The sequence below is a fragment of the Saccoglossus kowalevskii genome, chromosome 7 (genome assembly GCF_978046115.1).
Source record: "Saccoglossus kowalevskii chromosome 7, keSacKowa6.1, whole genome shotgun sequence".
NCBI lineage: Eukaryota > Metazoa > Hemichordata > Enteropneusta > Harrimaniidae > Saccoglossus > Saccoglossus kowalevskii.
The window spans coordinates 9,671,516-9,694,067 of record NC_140647.1 but is presented as its reverse complement, the minus strand read 5'-3'; the positions used below and the strand labels follow the sequence as shown (position 1 = coordinate 9,694,067).

At 34.9% G+C, this 22,552-nt stretch overlaps 1 protein-coding gene across 2 annotated transcripts in view; it reads right to left on the bottom strand.

The window, feature by feature from the left end:
• The window catches only part of LOC100369591 (autophagy-related protein 9A-like), a 44,189-nt gene that overhangs the window by 6,252 nt on the left and 15,385 nt on the right, over nt 1-22,552 (bottom strand). For both annotated transcript variants that reach the window (XM_006825033.3, XM_085501052.1), the window contains 10 exons: nt 21,659-21,768; nt 20,706-20,746; nt 18,596-18,730; nt 18,040-18,219; nt 17,305-17,388; nt 16,594-16,660; nt 15,924-16,021; nt 14,673-14,863; nt 13,731-13,869; nt 12,879-13,138 (listed from right to left, as the gene is read on the bottom strand). In XM_006825033.3, coding sequence (XP_006825096.2) covers nt 12,879-13,138; nt 13,731-13,869; nt 14,673-14,863; nt 15,924-16,021; nt 16,594-16,660; nt 17,305-17,388; nt 18,040-18,219; nt 18,596-18,730; nt 20,706-20,746; nt 21,659-21,768 — 1,305 coding nt within the window. The remainder of the gene's footprint in view (nt 1-12,878; nt 13,139-13,730; nt 13,870-14,672; nt 14,864-15,923; nt 16,022-16,593; nt 16,661-17,304; nt 17,389-18,039; nt 18,220-18,595; nt 18,731-20,705; nt 20,747-21,658; nt 21,769-22,552) is intronic.

The following is a 22,552-nucleotide window of genomic DNA, read 5'->3' as shown; positions in this document are numbered from 1 at the left end:
ATGATTGCAACTCAAATCAACAACATTCTGATAGGTTAAACACTCCTAGCAATGATTGCAACTCAAATCAACAACGTTCTGATTGGTTAAACATTCCTAGTAATGATTGCAACTCAAATCAACAACACTCTGATAGGTTAAACAGTCCTAGTAATGATTGCAACTCAAATCAACAACACTCTGATTGGTTAAACACTCCTAGTAATGATTGCAACTCAAATCAACAACACTCTGATAGGTTAAACACTCCTAGTAATGATTGCAACTCAAATCAACAACATTCTGATTGGTTAAACACTCCTAGTAATGATTGTGACTCAAATCAACAACACTCTGATTGGATAAACACTCCTAGTAATGATTGCGACTCAAATCAACAACACTCTGATTGGTTAAACACTCCTAGTAATGATTGCGACTCAAATCAACAACACTCTGATTGGTTAAACACTCCTAGTAATGATTGCAACCCAAATCAACAACATTCTGATTGGTTAAACACTCCTAGTAATGATTGCAACTCAAATCAACAACGTTCTGATTGGTTAAACACTCCTAGTAATGATTGTGACTCAAATCAACAACGTTCTGATTGGATAAACACTCCTAGTAATGATTGCAACTCAAATCAACAACACTCTGATAGGTTAAACACTCCTAGTAATGATTGCAACTCAAATCAACAACGTTCTGATTGGTTAAACACTCCTAGTAATGATTGCAACTCAAATCAAAAGCATTCTGATTGGTTAAACACTCCTAGTAATGATTGCAACTCAAATCAACAACACTCTGATTGGTTAAACACTCCTAGTAATGATTGCAACTCAAATCAACAACGTTCTGATTGGTTAAACACTCCTAGTAATGATTGTGACTCAAATCAACAACGTTCTGATTGGATAAACACTCCTAGTAATGATTGCAACTCAAATCAACAACACTCTGATAGGTTAAACACTCCTAGTAATGATTGCAACTCAAATCAACAACATTCTGATAGGTTAAACACTCCTAGCAATGATTGCAACTCAAATCAACAACGTTCTGATTGGTTAAACATTCCTAGTAATGATTGCAACTCAAATCAACAACACTCTGATAGGTTAAACAGTCCTAGTAATGATTGCAACTCAAATCAACAACACTCTGATTGGTTAAACACTCCTAGTAATGATTGCAACTCAAATCAACAACATTCTGATTGGTTAAACACTCCTAGTAATGATTGTGACTCAAATCAACAACGTTCTGATTGGTTAAACATTCCTAGTAATGATTGCAACTCAAATCAACAACATTCTGATTGGTTAAACACTCCTAGTAATGATTGCAACTCAAATCAACAACGTTCTGATTGGTTAAACATTCCTAGTAATGATTGCAACTCAAATCAACAACATTCTGATTGGTTAAACACTCCTAGTAATGATTGTGACTCAAATCAACAACATTCTGATTGGTTAAACACTCCTAGTAATGGTTGCAACTCAAATCAACAACATTCTGATTGGTTAAACACTCCTAGTAATGATTGCAACTCAAATCAACAACACTCTGATAGGTTAAACACTCCTAGTAATGATTGTGACTCAAATCAACAACGTTCTGATTGGTTAAACATTCCTAGTAATGATTGCGACTCAAATCAACAACACTCTGATTGGTTAAACACTCCTAGTAATAATTGCGACTCAAATCAACAACACTCTGATTGGTTAAACACTCCTAGTAATGATTGCAACTCAAATCAACAACATTCTGATTGGTTAAACACTCCTAGTAATGATTGCAACTCAAATCAACAACACTCTGATTGGTTAAACACTCCTAGTAATGATTGCAACTCAAATCAACAACATTCTGATAGGTTAAACACTCCTAGTAATAATTGCGACTCAAATCAACAACGTTCTGATTGGTTAAACACTCCTAGTAATAATTGCGACTCAAATCAAGAACACTCTGATTGGTTAAACACTCCTAGTAATGATTGCAACTCAAATCAACAACATTCTGATTGGTTAAACACTCCTAGTAATGATTGCAACTCAAATCAACAACACTCTGATTGGTTAAACACTCCTAGTAATAATTGTGACTCAAATCAACAACACTCTGATTGGTTAAACACTCCTAGTAATGATTGCAACTCAAATCAACAACATTCTGATTGGTTAAACACTCCTAGTAATGATTGCAACTCAAATCAACAACATTCTGATAGGTTAAACACTCCTAGTAATGATTGTGACTCAAATCAACAACACTCTGATTGGTTAAACACTCCTAGTAATAATTGCGACTCAAATCAACAACGTTCTGATTGGTTAAACACTCCTAGTAATGATTGTGACTCAAATCAACAACGTTCTGATTGGTTAAACATACCTAGTAATGATTGCAACTCAAATCAACAACGTTCTGATTGGTTAAACACTCCTAGTAATGATTGCAACTCAAATCAACAACGTTCTGATTGGTTAAACACTCCTTGTAATAATTGCAACTCAAATCAACAACGTTCTGATTGGTTAAACACTCCTTGTAATAATTGCAACTCAAATCAACAACGTTCTGATTAGTTAAACACTCCTAGTAATGATTGCAACTCAAATCAACAACACTCTGATTGGTTAAACACTCCTAGTAATGATTGCAACTCAAATCAACAACACTCTGATTGGTTAAACACTCCTAGTAATGATTGTGACTCAAATCAACAACACTCTGATTGGTTAAACACTCCTAGTAATGATTGCACCTTAAATCAACAATGTTCTGATTGGCTAAACATTCCTAGTAATGATTGCAACTCAAATCAACAACACTCTGATAGGTTAAACATTCCTAGTAATGATTGCAACTCAAATCAACAACGTTCTGATTGGTTAAACACTCCTAGTAATGATTACAACTCAAATCAACAACGTTCTGATTGGTTAAACACTCCTAGTAATGATTGTGTCTCAAATCAACAACGTTCTGATTGGTTAAACACTCCTAGTAATGATTGTGTCTCAAATCAACAACGTTCTGATTGGCTAAACACTCCTAGTAATGATTGTGTCTTAAATCAACAACGTTCTGATTGGCTAAACACTCCTAGTAATGATTGCAACTCAAATCAACAACACTTTGATAGGTTAAACACTCCTAGTAATGATTGCAACTCAAATCAACAACGTTCTGATTGGTTAAACACTCCTAGTAATGATTGCAACTCAAATCAACAACGTTCTGATTGGTTAAACACTCCTAGTAATGATTGTGACTCAAATCAACAACGTTCTGATTGGTTAAACACTCCTAGTAATGATTGCAACTCAAATCAACAACGTTCTGATAGGTTAAACACTCCTAGTAATGATTGCAACTCAAATCAACAACATTCTGATAGGTTAAACACTCCTAGCAATGATTGCAACTCAAATCAACAACGTTCTGATTGGTTAAACATTCCTAGTAATGATTGCAACTCAAATCAACAACACTCTGATAGGTTAAACAGTCCTAGTAATGATTGCAACTCAAATCAACAACACTCTGATTGGTTAAACACTCCTAGTAATGATTGCAACTCAAATCAACAACACTCTGATAGGTTAAACACTCCTAGTAATGATTGCAACTCAAATCAACAACATTCTGATTGGTTAAACACTCCTAGTAATGATTGTGACTCAAATCAACAACACTCTGATTGGATAAACACTCCTAGTAATGATTGCGACTCAAATCAACAACACTCTGATTGGTTAAACACTCCTAGTAATGATTGTGTCTCAAATCAACAACGTTCTGATTGGTTAAACACTCCTAGTAATGATTGTGTCTCAAATCAACAACGTTCTGATTGGCTAAACACTCCTAGTAATGATTGTGTCTCAAATCAACAACGTTCTGATTGGCTAAACACTCCTAGTAATGATTGCAACTCAAATCAACAACACTTTGATAGGTTAAACACTCCTAGTAATGATTGCAACTCAAATCAACAACGTTCTGATTGGTTAAACACTCCTAATAATGATTGCAATTCAAATCAACAACACTCTGATAGGTTAAACACTCCTAGTAATGATTGCAACTCAAATCAACAACGTTCTGATTGGTTAAACACTCCTAGTAATGATTGTGACTCAAATCAACAACGTTCTGATTGGTTAAACACTCCTAGTAATGATTGCAACTCAAATCAACAACGTTCTGATAGGTTAAACACTCCTAGTAATGATTGCAACTCAAATCAACAACATTCTGATAGGTTAAACACTCCTAGCAATGATTGCAACTCAAATCAACAACGTTCTGATTGGTTAAACATTCCTAGTAATGATTGCAACTCAAATCAACAACACTCTGATAGGTTAAACAGTCCTAGTAATGATTGCAACTCAAATCAACAACACTCTGATTGGTTAAACACTCCTAGTAATGATTGCAACTCAAATCAACAACACTCTGATAGGTTAAACACTCCTAGTAATGATTGCAACTCAAATCAACAACATTCTGATTGGTTAAACACTCCTAGTAATGATTGTGACTCAAATCAACAACACTCTGATTGGATAAACACTCCTAGTAATGATTGCGACTCAAATCAACAACACTCTGATTGGTTAAACACTCCTAGTAATGATTGCGACTCAAATCAACAACACTCTGATTGGTTAAACACTCCTAGTAATGATTGCAACCCAAATCAACAACATTCTGATTGGTTAAACACTCCTAGTAATGATTGCAACTCAAATCAACAACGTTCTGATTGGTTAAACACTCCTAGTAATGATTGTGACTCAAATCAACAACGTTCTGATTGGATAAACACTCCTAGTAATGATTGCAACTCAAATCAACAACACTCTGATAGGTTAAACACTCCTAGTAATGATTGCAACTCAAATCAACAACGTTCTGATTGGTTAAACACTCCTAGTAATGATTGCAACTCAAATCAAAAGCATTCTGATTGGTTAAACACTCCTAGTAATGATTGCAACTCAAATCAACAACACTCTGATTGGTTAAACACTCCTAGTAATGATTGCAACTCAAATCAACAACGTTCTGATTGGTTAAACACTCCTAGTAATGATTGTGACTCAAATCAACAACGTTCTGATTGGATAAACACTCCTAGTAATGATTGCAACTCAAATCAACAACACTCTGATAGGTTAAACACTCCTAGTAATGATTGCAACTCAAATCAACAACATTCTGATAGGTTAAACACTCCTAGCAATGATTGCAACTCAAATCAACAACGTTCTGATTGGTTAAACATTCCTAGTAATGATTGCAACTCAAATCAACAACACTCTGATAGGTTAAACAGTCCTAGTAATGATTGCAACTCAAATCAACAACACTCTGATTGGTTAAACACTCCTAGTAATGATTGCAACTCAAATCAACAACATTCTGATTGGTTAAACACTCCTAGTAATGATTGTGACTCAAATCAACAACGTTCTGATTGGTTAAACATTCCTAGTAATGATTGCAACTCAAATCAACAACATTCTGATTGGTTAAACACTCCTAGTAATGATTGCAACTCAAATCAACAACGTTCTGATTGGTTAAACATTCCTAGTAATGATTGCAACTCAAATCAACAACATTCTGATTGGTTAAACACTCCTAGTAATGATTGTGACTCAAATCAACAACATTCTGATTGGTTAAACACTCCTAGTAATGATTGCAACTCAAATCAACAACATTCTGATTGGTTAAACACTCCTAGTAATGATTGCAACTCAAATCAACAACACTCTGATAGGTTAAACACTCCTAGTAATGATTGTGACTCAAATCAACAACGTTCTGATTGGTTAAACATTCCTAGTAATGATTGCGACTCAAATCAACAACACTCTGATTGGTTAAACACTCCTAGTAATAATTGCGACTCAAATCAACAACACTCTGATTGGTTAAACACTCCTAGTAATGATTGCAACTCAAATCAACAACATTCTGATTGGTTAAACACTCCTAGTAATGATTGCAACTCAAATCAACAACACTCTGATTGGTTAAACACTCCTAGTAATGATTGCAACTCAAATCAACAACATTCTGATAGGTTAAACACTCCTAGTAATAATTGCGACTCAAATCAACAACGTTCTGATTGGTTAAACACTCCTAGTAATAATTGCGACTCAAATCAAGAACACTCTGATTGGTTAAACACTCCTAGTAATGATTGCAACTCAAATCAACAACATTCTGATTGGTTAAACACTCCTAGTAATGATTGCAACTCAAATCAACAACACTCTGATTGGTTAAACACTCCTAGTAATAATTGTGACTCAAATCAACAACACTCTGATTGGTTAAACACTCCTAGTAATGATTGCAACTCAAATCAACAACATTCTGATTGGTTAAACACTCCTAGTAATGATTGCAACTCAAATCAACAACATTCTGATAGGTTAAACACTCCTAGTAATGATTGTGACTCAAATCAACAACACTCTGATTGGTTAAACACTCCTAGTAATAATTGCGACTCAAATCAACAACGTTCTGATTGGTTAAACACTCCTAGTAATGATTGTGACTCAAATCAACAACGTTCTGATTGGTTAAACATTCCTAGTAATGATTGCAACTCAAATCAACAACGTTCTGATTGGTTAAACACTCCTAGTAATGATTGCAACTCAAATCAACAACGTTCTGATTGGTTAAACACTCCTTGTAATAATTGCAACTCAAATCAACAACGTTCTGATTGGTTAAACACTCCTTGTAATAATTGCAACTCAAATCAACAACGTTCTGATTAGTTAAACACTCCTAGTAATGATTGCAACTCAAATCAACAACACTCTGATTGGTTAAACACTCCTAGTAATGATTGCAACTCAAATCAACAACACTCTGATTGGTTAAACACTCCTAGTAATGATTGTGACTCAAATCAACAACACTCTGATTGGTTAAACACTCCTAGTAATGATTGTGACTCAAATCAACAACGTTCTGATTGGTTAAACACTCCTAGTAATGATTGTGTCTCAAATCAACAACGTTCTGATTGGCTAAACACTCCTAGTAATGATTGCAACTCAAATCAACAACACTTTGATAGGTTAAACACTCCTAGTAATGATTGCAACTCAAATCAACAACGTTCTGATTGGTTAAACACTCCTAATAATGATTGCAATTCAAATCAACAACACTCTGATAGGTTAAACACTCCTAGTAATGATTGCAACTCAAATCAACAACGTTCTGATTGGTTAAACACTCCTAGTAATGATTGTGACTCAAATCAACAACGTTCTGATTGGTTAAACACTCCTAGTAATGATTGCAATTCAAATCAACAACGTTCTGATTGGTTAAACACTCCTAATAATGATTGCAATTCAAATCAACAACACTCTGATAGGTTAAACACTCCTAGTAATGATTGCAACTCAAATCAACAACGTTCTGATTGGTTAAACACTCCTAGTAATGATTGTGACTCAAATCAACAACGTTCTGATTGGTTAAACATTCCTAGTAATGATTGCAACTCAAATCAACAATGTTCTGATTGGTTAAACACTCCTAGTAATGATTGCAACTCAAATCAACAGCATTCTGATTGGTTAAACACTCCTAGTAATGATTGCAACTCAAATCAACAACATTCTGATTGGTTAAACACTCCTAGTAATGATTGCAACTCAAATCAACAACGTTCTGATTGGTTAAACACTCCTAGTAATGATTGTGACTCGAATCAACAACGTTCTGATTGGATAAACACTCCTAGTAATGATTGCAACTCAAATCAACAACACTCTGATAGGTTAAACACTCCTAGTAATGATTGCAACTCAAATCAACAACGTTCTGATAGGTTAAACACTCCTAGCAATGATTGCAACTCAAATCAACAACGTTCTGATTGGTTAAACATTCCTAGTAATGATTGCAACTCAAATCAACAACACTCTGATAGGTTAAACAGTCCTAGTAATGATTGCAACTCAAATCAACAACACTCTGATTGGTTAAACACTCCTAGTAATGATTGCAACTCAAATCAACAACACTCTGATAGGTTAAACACTCCTAGTAATGATTGCAACTCAAATCAACAACATTCTGATTGGTTAAACACTCCTAGTAATGATTGTGACTCAAATCAACAACATTCTGATTGGTTAAACACTCCTAGTAATGATTGCAACTCAAATCAACAATGTTCTGATTGGTTAAACACTCCTAGTAATGATTGCGACTCAAATCAACAACACTCTGATTGGTTAAACACTCCTAGTAATGATTGCGACTCAAATCAACAACACTCTGATTGGTTAAACACTCCTAGTAATGATTGCAACTCAAATCAACAACATTCTGATTGGTTAAACACTCCTAGTAATGATTGCAACTCAAATCAACAACATTCTGATTGGTTAAACACTCCTAGTAATGATTGTGACTCAAATCAACAACGTTCTGATTGGTTAAACATTCCTAGTAATGATTGCAACTCAAATCAACAACATTCTGATTGGTTAAACACTCCTAGTAATGATTGCAACTCAAATCAACAACGTTCTGATTGGTTAAACATTCCTAGTAATGATTGCAACTCAAATCAACAACATTCTGATTGGTTAAACACTCCTAGTAATGATTGTGACTCAAATCAACAACATTCTGATTGGTTAAACACTCCTAGTAATGATTGCAACTCAAATCAACAACATTCTGATTGGTTAAAAACTCCTAGTAATGATTGTGACTCAAATCAACAACGTTCTGATTGGTTAAACATTCCTAGTAATGATTGCAACTCAAATCAACAACATTCTGATTGGCTAAACACTCCTAGTAATGATTGTGACTCAAATCAACAACATTCTGATTGGTTAAACACTCCTAGTAATGATTGCAACTCAAATCAACAACATTCTGATTGGTTAAACACTCCTAGTAATGATTGTGACTCAAATCAACAACGTTCTGATTGGTTAAACATTCCTAGTAATGATTGCGACTCAAATCAACAACACTCTGATTGGTTAAACACTCCTAGTAATGATTGCAACTCAAATCAACAACATTCTGATTGGTTAAACACTCCTAGTAATGATTGCAACTCAAATCAACAACACTCTGATTGGTTAAACACTCCTAGTAATGATTGCAACTCAAATCAACAACATTCTGATTGGCTAAACACTCCTAGTAATGATTGCAACTCAAATCAACAACATTCTGATAGGTTAAACACTCCTAGTAATAATTGCGACTCAAATCAACAACGTTCTGATTAGTTAAACACTCCTAGTAATGATTGCAACTCAAATCAACAACACTCTGATTGGTTAAACACTCCTAGTAATAATTGCAACTCAAATCAACAACATGCTGATTGGTTAAACACTCCTAGTAATGATTGCAACTCAAATCAACAACATTCTGATTGGTTAAACACTCCTAGTAATGATTGTGACTCAAATCAACAACGTTCTGATTGGTTAAACACTCCTAGTAATAATTGCGACTCAAATCAACAACACTCTGATTGGTTAAACACTCCTAGTAATGATTGCAACTCAAATCAACAACATTCTGATTGGTTAAACACTCCTAGTAATGATTGCAACTCAAATCAACAACATTCTGATTGGTTAAACACTCCTAGTAATGATTGCAACTCAAATCAACAACGTTCTGATTGGTTAAACACTCCTAGTAATAATTGCGACTCAAATCAACAACACTCTGATTGGTTAAACACTCCTCGTAATGATTGCAACTCAAATCAACAACACTCTGATTGGTTAAACACTCCTAGTAATAATTGCGACTCAAATCAACAACACTCTGATTGGTTAAACACTCCTAGTAATAATTGCGACTCAAATCAACAACACCCTGATTGGTTAAACACTCCTAGTAATGATTGCAACTCAAATCAACAACATTCTGATTGGTTAAACACTCCTAGTAATGATTGCAACTCAAATCAACAACATTCTGATTGGTTAAACACTCCTAGTAATGATTGTGACTCAAATCAACAACGTTCTGATTGGTTAAACACTCCTAGTAATGATTGTGACTCAAATCAACAACGTTCTGATTGGTTAAACACTCCTAGTAATGATTGCAACTCAAATCAACAACACTCTGATTGGTTAAACACTCCTAGTAATAATTGCAACTCAAATCAACAACATTCTGATTGGTTAAACACTCCTAGTAATGATTGCAACTCAAATCAACAACATTCTGATTGGTTAAACACTCCTAGTAATGATTGTGACTCAAATCAACAACGTTCTGATTGGTTAAACACTCCTAGTAATAATTGCGACTCAAATCAACAACACTCTGATTGGTTAAACACTCCTAGTAATGATTGCAACTCAAATCAACAACATTCTGATTGGTTAAACACTCCTAGTAATGATTGCAACTCAAATCAACAACATTCTGATTGGTTAAACACTCCTAGTAATGATTGCAACTCAAATCAACAACGTTCTGATTGGTTAAACACTCCTAGTAATAATTGCGACTCAAATCAACAACACTCTGATTGGTTAAACACTCCTCGTAATGATTGCAACTCAAATCAACAACACTCTGATTGGTTAAACACTCCTAGTAATAATTGCGACTCAAATCAACAACACTCTGATTGGTTAAACACTCCTAGTAATAATTGCGACTCAAATCAACAACACTCTGATTGGTTAAACACTCCTAGTAATGATTGCAACTCAAATCAACAACATTCTGATTGGTTAAACACTCCTAGTAATGATTGCAACTCAAATCAACAACATTCTGATTGGTTAAACACTCCTAGTAATGATTGTGACTCAAATCAACAACGTTCTGATTGGTTAAACACTCCTAGTAATGATTGTGACTCAAATCAACAACATTCTGATTGGTTAAACACTCCTAGTAATGATTGCAACTCAAATCAACAACATTCTGATTGGTTAAACACTCCTAGTAATGATTGTGACTCAAATCAACAACGTTCTGATTGGTTAAACACTCCAAGTAATGATTGCAACTCAAATCAACAACATTCTGATTGGTTAAACACTCCTAGTAATGATTGCAACTCAAATCAACAACACTCTGATTGGTTAAACACTCCTAGTAATAATTGCGACTCAAATCAACAACGTTCTGATTGGTTAAACACTCCTAGTAATGATTGTGACTCAAATCAACAACACTCTGATTGGTTAAACACTCCTAGTAATAATTGCAACTCAAATCAAATACATTCTGATTGGTTAAACACTCCTAGTAATGATTGCAACTCAAATCAACAACATTCTGATTGGTTAAACACTCCTAGTAATGATTGTGACTCAAATCAACAACGTTCTGATTGGTTAAACACTCCTAGTAATAATTGCGACTCAAATCAACAACACTCTGATTGGTTAAACACTCCTAGTAATGATTGCAACTCAAATCAACAACATTCTGATTGGTTAAACACTCCTAGTAATGATTGCAACTCAAATCAACAACATTCTGATTGGTTAAACACTCCTAGTAATGATTGCAACTCAAATCAACAACGTTCTGATTGGTTAAACACTCCTAGTAATAATTGCGACTCAAATCAACAACACTCTGATTGGTTAAACACTCCTCGTAATGATTGCAACTCAAATCAACAACACTCTGATTGGTTAAACACTCCTAGTAATAATTGCGACTCAAATCAACAACACTCTGATTGGTTAAACACTCCTAGTAATAATTGCGACTCAAATCAACAACACTCTGATTGGTTAAACACTCCTAGTAATGATTGCAACTCAAATCAACAACATTCTGATTGGTTAAACACTCCTAGTAATGATTGCAACTCAAATCAACAACATTCTGATTGGTTAAACACTCCTAGTAATGATTGTGACTCAAATCAACAACGTTCTGATTGGTTAAACACTCCTAGTAATGATTGTGACTCAAATCAACAACATTCTGATTGGTTAAACACTCCTAGTAATGATTGCAACTCAAATCAACAACATTCTGATTGGTTAAACACTCCTAGTAATGATTGTGACTCAAATCAACAACGTTCTGATTGGTTAAACACTCCAAGTAATGATTGCAACTCAAATCAACAACATTCTGATTGGTTAAACACTCCTAGTAATGATTGCAACTCAAATCAACAACACTCTGATTGGTTAAACACTCCTAGTAATAATTGCGACTCAAATCAACAACGTTCTGATTGGTTAAACACTCCTAGTAATGATTGTGACTCAAATCAACAACACTCTGATTGGTTAAACACTCCTAGTAATAATTGCAACTCAAATCAACAACACTCTGATTGGTTAAACATTCCTAGTAATGATTGCAACTCAAATCAACAACGTTCTGATTGGTTAAACACTCCTAGTAATGATTGTGACTCAAATCAACAACACTCTGATAGGTTACACACTCCTAGTAATGATTGCAACTCAAATCAACAACGTTCTGATTGGTTAAACACTCCAAGTAATGATTGCAACTCAAATCAACAACATTCTGATTGGTTAAACACTCCTAGTAATGATTGTGACTCAAATCAAATCATTATTTATCCATATATAATCTGTAATTTATATATGTTCCAAATTTATAACACTGAATACAGATGAATTAAAATCCAGAAAAATGAAATCACTTCACTGCAAAATAAACCCAATTTGGCTAATTACCATGCAATAAGTAACGAAATCGTAGCATAACAATAAATCTGTAAATCTACAAGTTAGGGTTATGTTAGGAGAATATTAAAATTTGTAAATGAGCTAATTTATATGCAGTAAGACAGACAGTTTCAGCGTTACCTTGCATCTGTAACATCTACAAGTAAGTGCTCTGTTGGAGGTCTATCATCATCATCAATTTCTTCTTCTTGTGAGTCCTCTTCTAAGACTTGATCTCGTACATCTTTCACTGGTATCCTAGGTAACTGAGAATGCAATGGTGATGCCAAAGTAGTGCGGTCAGGACTTTCAGACGCTGACCAGTGTCGCCTTTCCCTCTCTTCTTCAGACTGCCATTCCAACTGACCACTGCCATGTAATTCAACTTTCCTGTCATGGAGCTACAAAGAGAAGAAAATTAACATACGAGATGTAAGTTGAATGTCTGATTGGGTAACATATCACATGCCTTTCCATCACATCCTTTTAATTTATTGCTGTATATTTGGGCAATTGGGATCATTGCCCATTTAAGTTAGATGTCTTTTTAAATGATGACACAATCTAGAGTTGTATGTGAATTTACAAAACAAAAATATCACTGTATCGGTATGTGCTAATAGACCACTTTCCATTCATGCGAGATCCTGAGTTATACATGAAATTAAACGTTAAAACAGTGGCTTCAAAACCTTGCACGAGATTTGACAAATGTATTTTTTAGGTTTTTCCTTGCCTAATATTGTGCTACACACATTTGACTATGGTCAAATTTTCAAAGATACCACTTTCAAATGACTATACCAGCTGCCCAGTTAACCCCCCAATCATTGAAAGTAGTGATTGTTACATACAAGATAATAAAATTAAATCACTAATCTGTAAGAGCTCTATCATAAATAGTATCCTTTTTAATTTCTTCATATTACCCGTTCAAATCTTCGGAAAAAATTTATTTATTTTGTGTATTGTGTTGTATTTTATTATCCATACCTGGTGCATGTACACTGCACTGAAGTTCATGTCTGCCGTTGTGTAGTCGGCAATATTGGCAGCCACATTAGCACTACTGATTGGGCTTGACCCAACTGAACACTGTATACTGTTAGACATTAAAGTTGAAGAGTGAACACTGATAAAAAAAAAGAATATTTTGTAATTAAAACAAAAATATAAGCGCCCTCTATCATTGGCATTTAGTCAGATAAAAACAACAGCATTTCTTAATTTGACCTGTGGTGGTGCTAAACTCATTCTAACCAGGTAATTTAACCAAAATCACCATGATTCCCCTTTCTGTCTTAAAAACCAGTGTGAAATTTCAACTACTATGAAATTACATCAGGAGTATCCAATGAGATAACACAATATTCTATCCCACAATACATTGCATGCATTATGCACGTACAGCGTATAGGAAACAAAACTCGTAGTTACAGTGTTCAACATATTTTTATCATGAGCTGTAGACATATGTCAATACTACTAAGAAATGGTCTAAATACAATACAGCAATATTGACATAAGAATTGTAACAATTGTTTCTGATTAAATAAGTAAACTGTATGCTTGTTCATAGTTGGTTTATGATTCACATACTCACATAGTCACGTGCACAAACAAATAAGTAAAATCAATTAAACTTCTTTTTGGTTTTGAGGTCAGTCAAACATGATTTACCATGCCATACTAAGTACTTATTGTGCGAATGATTTCAGTGATTACTGGACACTAAGGTATGAACAAGACAGCAGATTGTATGATATATTCATAAACAAATGTAAACAGCAAGTTGCCTATTTTTTTTATTATTTTGACGACCATTTATACTTCTGAGTCAGCAAAACTTAGTAATTGGCTAAAAGTACAGATTCATCAGATTGCTCCTAAAACTTCTGTACACGGATAAGATTTGGATTTTAAAACACAACTCACCTTCCAAGTAATCCATTTCCACTGGATTTTAACGGTCCCTCTGTTTTATTAAGTGCTCCTCTGACAGGTCCAGTGCTGGTAGTATTGGTTAATGCTGGTGACATAGAAGTGGCGGGTCCATAGCCAGGTAAGTATGTAGGTCCACACAAGAGACTTTGTTGTAACACTATACTGTTTAAAAGAGTGTTATACTGAAACACAAAGGAGTAATTAATAAATTAGTACAAACTTGTTCAACAACCCTCTTCTTGTTTATGTACTTGTCTCCAGAGTATGGATACTTTACAGTCTGTCTTACAATATGGCTGCCTCACAATCTATCTTACAATATGGCTGCCTTACAATATGGCTGCCTCACAATATGGCTGCCTCACAATCTATCTTACAATATGGCTGCCTCACAATATGGCTTCCTCACAGTCTGGCTTACAATATGGCTGCCTCACAATCTTACGATATGGCTGCCTCACAATGTGGTTGCCTCACAATCTATCTTACAATATGGTTGGCTTACAATATGACTGTCTAACAATATGGCTTCCTCACAGTCTGTCTTACAATATGGCTGCCTCACAATATGGCTTCCTCACAGTCTGGCTTACAATATGGCTGCCTCACAATCTATCTTACAATATGGCTGCCTCACAATATGGCTTCCTCACAGTCTGGCTTACAATATGGCTGTCTCACAATGTGGTTGCCTCACAATCTATCTAATACAATATGGTTGGCTTACAATATGACTGCCTAACAATATGGCTTCCTCACAATCTATCTTACAATATGGCTGCCTTACAATATGGCTGCCTCACAATATGGCTGCCTCACAATCTATCTTACAATATGGCTGCCTCACAATATGGCTTCCTCACAGTCTGGCTTACAATATGGCTGCCTCACAATATGGCTTCTTCACAGTCTGGCTTACAATATGGCTGCCTCACAATGTGGTTGCCTCACAATCTATCTTACAATATGGTTGGCTTACAATATGACTGCCTAACAATATGGCTTCTTCACAGTCTGTCTTACGATATGGCTGCCTCACAATGTGGTTGCCTCACAATCTATATTACAATACGGTTGCCTTACAATATGACTGCCCAACAATATGGCTTCTTCAGTCTGTCTTACAATATGGCTGGCTCACAATATGATTGCCTCACAATCTATCTTACAATATGGCTGCCTTACAATATGGCTGCCTTACAATATGGCTGCCTTACAATATAGTTGTCTCACAATACTTACCCCTCCTTCAATTGATTGTAGAGATGTCAATGACGTTGACATTGCCAACGCTGTGTTCTCTGCTTCCACTCTGCCCAAGAGCCCAACACCTTTCTGAGCTGAAAATAACCAATAAAATACACAATTTTGAATCTTTGAAACTACAAAATTGAGAGGATATATGAACATGGAGTAAAACATCAGAAATTGTACATTTTAATATACAATAATTCAACCATACTGAGTTGTATTGGCCCAGCCACAAGAGGCTGGAAATGGTACAAAGATTTTGATTGGTCTATCATGTTCTATTTTCTTTGGTTACTGGTGATTATTCTCCAGTGATAGAGAGCAGCAGGGATTGCTTTTGACTATCAAATTTTGAAGTGAATATACAAACTGTTTTATTTGTTATATCCCTCACTAAAATATGAAGAAATGCTCTCACCATCAATTATGTAGTTTATAAGCAGACAGACTGAATTCTTTTATTGCAGTATTACAGACTGGTTTATTTAAAACAGAGATTGTTTTCATATTATGTCACAGAGTCACTTGCCATTGGATCGAGATTCAGAACCAATGAAACAAGATGGTGCTCGCCAGTTACCTGTGTCCTACTTGTTGTTCAGAAGGGAAGCCAGGAAACAGCAAAAAAGCTGAATTGAGGTAAACTGAGACATATCCTTACCTTGATGTTTCAGAGCACTAATGTACATATTACAGTCCTGAGGTGGTTGCCATTTTGGATTTGTCATCTGAAAAAACAAAACAATGAATTGTTTATCTGTCTAGGTAAGGGAATACCTCAGGAGTAAGGCAGTAAGGAATACTTTATCATACAAGTCATGGTATCCAATTATGGAAATACCTGTACATCCACTGCGGAATTTCAAATATCATTATACATTTTAGTTATGCAAGAATTTGATTCTATTTTTGATACAAAAATTTTTCAAAATTTGTATGAGTAATTTTTATTGAAACCAGGACACATAACCTGGGGTCCTGGTAAAAATTGTTTAATTACCGATAGTAGCCACTCTGGATGTTACAATTTTGCAGCACAATTCAAAACAAATTGGCATTTCCATGGAAACAAGTGAAACGGTATCTCTAATTTGAAATTGCAATTAGACAAAACCATTAGTGTTCTTTTCCATTTCACTACGATGTAAATTCTGGTATCATTCAAGATATAGAAATCTTTACAAACTCATGAAGTACAAGACAAAAATATTAATTTCGTTCGCAACTTCGATAGCAGAGCATGCAAGCACTGGATGGTTATTTTACATCTTAATTACTGCTAAGAATTCATATTTGATGTAAGTGACATTAGTCCAGCTGTTCACCTTGATGATCTAAGAAATAGAAGGTGGTGGGTAGTAGGGATACTTACTGTGAAGTGCATAAGAGAAAGTTCACATTTTCCATCTTCAGCTTGTTGATATTGAGTCGCCTCACTTTTACCGTCAGACATCCACTGTAACCAAACAATACAAATCAAGATCACAACATTATTAATGATGACTATATACAGTGTGTTACTCCCAGGGTACATTGCAGTACTCCCAGAGTGCATTGCAGTACTCCCACGGTGCATCATAAGAATATCAAGATGCATCATAAGAATATCAAGATACATCCTGGGAATGCCAAGATGCATCATGGGAGTATCAAGATGCATTATGGGAATATCAAGATACATCATGGGAATATCAAGATACATCATGGGAATGTCAAGACGCATTATGGGAATATCAAGATACATCATGGGAATGCCAAGACGCACTATGGGAATATCAAGATGCAATATGGGAATATCAAGATACATCATGGGAATGCCAAGATGCAACATGGAAGTATCAAGGTGCATTATGGGAATATCAAGATACATATACATCATGGGAATGTAAAGATGCATCATGGAAATGCCGAGATGCATCATGGGAATATCAAGATGGACCATGGAAATGCCAAGATGCATCATGGGAATATCAAGATGGATCATGGGGGATCTTAACATAATTGATCAAGCTTCATTCACAATCATACACGCATGAACACATGTTGAATAACAAAAATTACAGAAAACATGTTTCAGACTGTAAAGTTGTTTTATACAAATCAATACCTGAGGATTGCCATGCTTTCTTATATCCATCTGGGCAAAGGAGCAGACATCACCAACACCAACAACATCCACTGTAAAATTATGGTAGAAATCCACGATATCAAGTGCCTTGTACCGTAGTTTGAAACACAGAATATATGGTGTGATCAGTGGACTCAATAATTCTTCTAAATAATGAACCTGCAAGAAGATCAAGGGTATGAAGAGTCCCGTATTTTGTGCACATGTAAGACTGACTGGGGTATTTAAGACACAGAATAACATCGACTTTGACTGGGGTAGTTAAGACACAGAGTCACAGAGTCACAGTGACTTTGACCGGGGTAATTAACCTTTTCACCACTAATTCCCTCTTTTCATCACAAATTCACAAAATAGTTCTGTTTATAGTCTAACTTTTCTTCAGAAGCTGAGACAAAAATAGCCAAATTTTTTGAGTAATTCAACAAAATTGGTCAAAGTCTGTCTGAGAAATGATAACAAAAGGATAGTTAAATGTAACACAAAACATAAGTCCCCATTTCAGACTATACCCAATGGGGCCTAATAAACTTACAGCTTTGTACTGGAATAACCGTGAGAATTTATTTCTTGCTTCCCACGTATGTGCAGTTCCTTTTACATCATCTGGGATATAATGTATCTGTGCCAGCACACTCTGCATCAATGTCTCCGGACACCATACTAGATGCTGAAAGAGACCACCAAGACATTATTTACAAATATTCATTAACAAGCAGCCTATCGGCTGAGATAGCTCCGCTGTTAGCAATGCACATGGCAATTAAAGAACAGAAGATATCATTAGAAAATGAACAAATCTGAGAGAGGTCCACATGTAGTACCTATATGTATAATATATCAAAGCAATTGGACTTGAGGTTTTTAACAAGAAGTCGAAAATATCACTTTTTACCAAAAATGACAAAATTATTCACCAAAATTAGAAAATTAAAGATATCATTACAAAATGAACAAATCTGAGAGAGGTTCACATGTAGTACCTATATATGTCATATCAAAGCAATTGGACTTGCGGTTTTCAACAAGAAGTCAAAAATATCACTTTTTACCAAAAATTACAAAAATATTCACCAAAATTAGAGAATTAAAGATATCATTACAAAATGAACAAATTTGAGAGAGGTCCACATGTACCGGTAGTACCTATATATGTATGTGATATATCAAAACAATTGTACTTGCGGTTACCAAAAATTACAAAAATATTCACCAAAATTAGAGAATTGAAGATATCATTATGAAATGAACAAATCTGAGAGAGGTACACATGTAGTACCTATATATGTAATATCGAAGCAATTGGACTTGCGGTTTTCAACAAGAAGTCGAAAATATCACTTTTTACCAAAAATGACAAAAATATTCACCAAAATTAGAGAATTAAAGATATCATTACAAAATGAACAAATCTGAGAGAGGTCTACCCAAGGTACTTATACACCAAGTATCAAAGCATTCAGGCTTGTAGTTTTCAAGCAGAAGTCGAAAAAGTAAAACATTGACACGGACGACGACGGACAATCACTCATATGATAAGCTCCACTCCACAAAGTCGACAGCGGAGCTAATAAAAAACAGGCAATAGTGTGTTTGTGTTAAAAAATTATTTGTTTTAAATTTTATTACAATTTTATGCATTTATTTTATGCTATAGATTAATTCGTAAGATTTATTGATATCCACATTATGTGAAGTGAATTAAGATCATTGTAATCTATAGATAAGCAGACTTAGTTCAGTGTCACCCACCCAGACCCAATTCAGCTATAAATTGTTAGATGTAGTTGGAGCACTTTGCAAAAACATTTAATCAATACAAAGCTTGTTTAGAGAAACATAAATACCGGTATTCATTTTTTTCATTTGAAATGTATATTGTGGTTTGAAGGTTATGTTATGTACTTAATATCATAACCAACTATTTTAACATACAATCTAGGTCTTTCCGAGAGTTCTAACAGGACTGATTTTGTAGGAATCCTTACTCAAAATAGAATTCTCCCAAATCAAGTTGAGTCAGTTTGTTGATTGCTGGGGAGGGGGGGGGGGTGTTGGTCTTCAAGAAAAAAAGTGAAATTGTTTATGATTGTATAGGTGACTTGAGGCACAAATAAAAATGTTGTGGTTCCTGATTTTGTTTATAAAATGTGAATTACATTACACCAAATTACAAATACTATAGTAAAATGTTATAGCAAGATCACTCTGCAATGTACAATTTTATGTTGTGTCATTGAAGCCCCAGTGAGTTAGCATGACTAGTTGTGACACAGCTAGTGCTGCATCATATTGACTAAACATGAATCTTGATCTTTCCAAGAGTTCTACAATTAACACATATGCACATTGGTCAATGAATACAGCTATACATGTACATTTCACTAGAAATGACATCAACGTAAGCGGTGTCAATCATGTGTGCAGCATTTATTTTGTCTTCTTAGATGGTTTTGATATAGCCTGCCCACAATATTACTAAATTGACCACTAGTCTGACTAGGCAGGTATTTTAGAAACCATGAATAATTCCAGACTATGATGTAAACACATTCACAATGAGACTAAGTAAGAAAAGTATTTCTCCTACAATCCTGAGTTATCAATTTTATTCTGGGAGAAAAAAAATCAAATTTATTACTCACATCATCCGGAATAAACAACCGACAACAGGTAACAATTAAACCTACAGAAAAATGATATAAAAATAAATACAGAGAAATGACAGTTATCATGAAAGGATATGTTTCACACAAATACAAGGGTTACCATACAATTCTCATTTTTCAATTCACAATCTTCAATACATGTACCACACACATGACTTTCCTTGTTGAAGAAATATATAAAGTTTGAACATGAACAGTCAGAGAATGTCAGAGATATAGCTGGAAGTTAGAACAAACTCCAACTGAGATCTGTAATGGCAGAAATGCTTGGTTTTGATGAATTTTGATGATAGCCACTATTCAGCAATCTTGAATGAATTGTCCAATGAAGACATTTGCATGGGTGTAACATGATGTATATATAAAGTTTGAACATGACCAGTCAAGGCATGTCAGAGATATGGCTTTGGAACAGTATTTCTTAAAACAAAATGGCCACATGTCGGCCATTTTGAATTCAATCTGAGAAACAAAATTATGTACATCAAGGTCCATAATGTCTGATGTTTGAACAAAATCCACCTATATATGATGGAAAACTGGCTCTCGAATGGCAGAAATGCTTGATTTTGAAATAAATAAGTCATATTTGACCATCTTGACTGGTTACAATGACCTGATCATACATCAATTACATGTGCATATGTGAGACATGACGTATGACATATATATAAAGTTTGAACATGATTGGTCAAAACATGTCAGAGATGGCTCTGAAACAACATTCATTAAAACAAAATGACCACTGGACCATGAAACGAATGGACATGCCAAAGATATGTGATGTACCGTGTATTTGTGAAGTTTGAATTTGACCAGGCATATCTGCTGGACAGATTGAGATGCACACACAGAAGCATACATTGAAGTCAAAACATAAGTCCCCATTTTTGAAAATTTGAAGTGCTGAGAAGATCTCTACCACATACCTAGTATGGTCATCAAAGTGAGCACATGTTCCACTGTGAGTACATCTTCGTCATAAACAGTCAGTAATAATAATACAGCTAAGATGGAAGCAGCAAAAAATGCTATATTCCTAGCAGAAAAAACATAGATACAATAATAATATTCTGTGATTTGACCTCTATTATTACCCTATATATGTATATATTATTATATGTATATATTAACTTTGTCTATTGACCAACCACGTTCTGTCATCCTGCTCGGATACACGGAAGTACAAAAATATAACACATTTTGAAGATTGACGAAGTTGCACGTCATATAAATCGGCATGAAAAAACATAAGGCTCAGAAAATAGAACACTAATTATGAATATATCACCACATTAAATGGGTCAATGCCAAGACAACTCAACAACAGAATATTTCACTATCAATACCTAGAAAACTCACTACAGCCAGGATATTTCACTATCAATGCCTAGAAAACTCACTACAGCCAGGATATTTCACTATCAATGCCTAGACAACTCGCTACAGCCAGGATATTTCACTATCAATACCTAGAAAACTCACTACAGCCAGGATATTTCACTATCAATGCCTATAAAACTCACTACAGCCAGGATATTTCACTATCAATGCCTAGAAAACTCACTACAACCAAGCTATTTCACTATCAATGCCTAGAAAACTCACTACAGCCAGGATATTTCACTATCAATGCCTAGAAAACTCACTACAGCCAGGATATTTCACTATCAATGCTTAGAAAACTCACTACAGCCAGGATATTTCACTATCAATGCCTAGAAAACTCACTACAGCCAAGCTATTTCACTATCAATGCCTAGAAAACTCACTACAGCCAGGATATTTCACTATCAATGCCTAGAAAACTCACTACAGCCAGG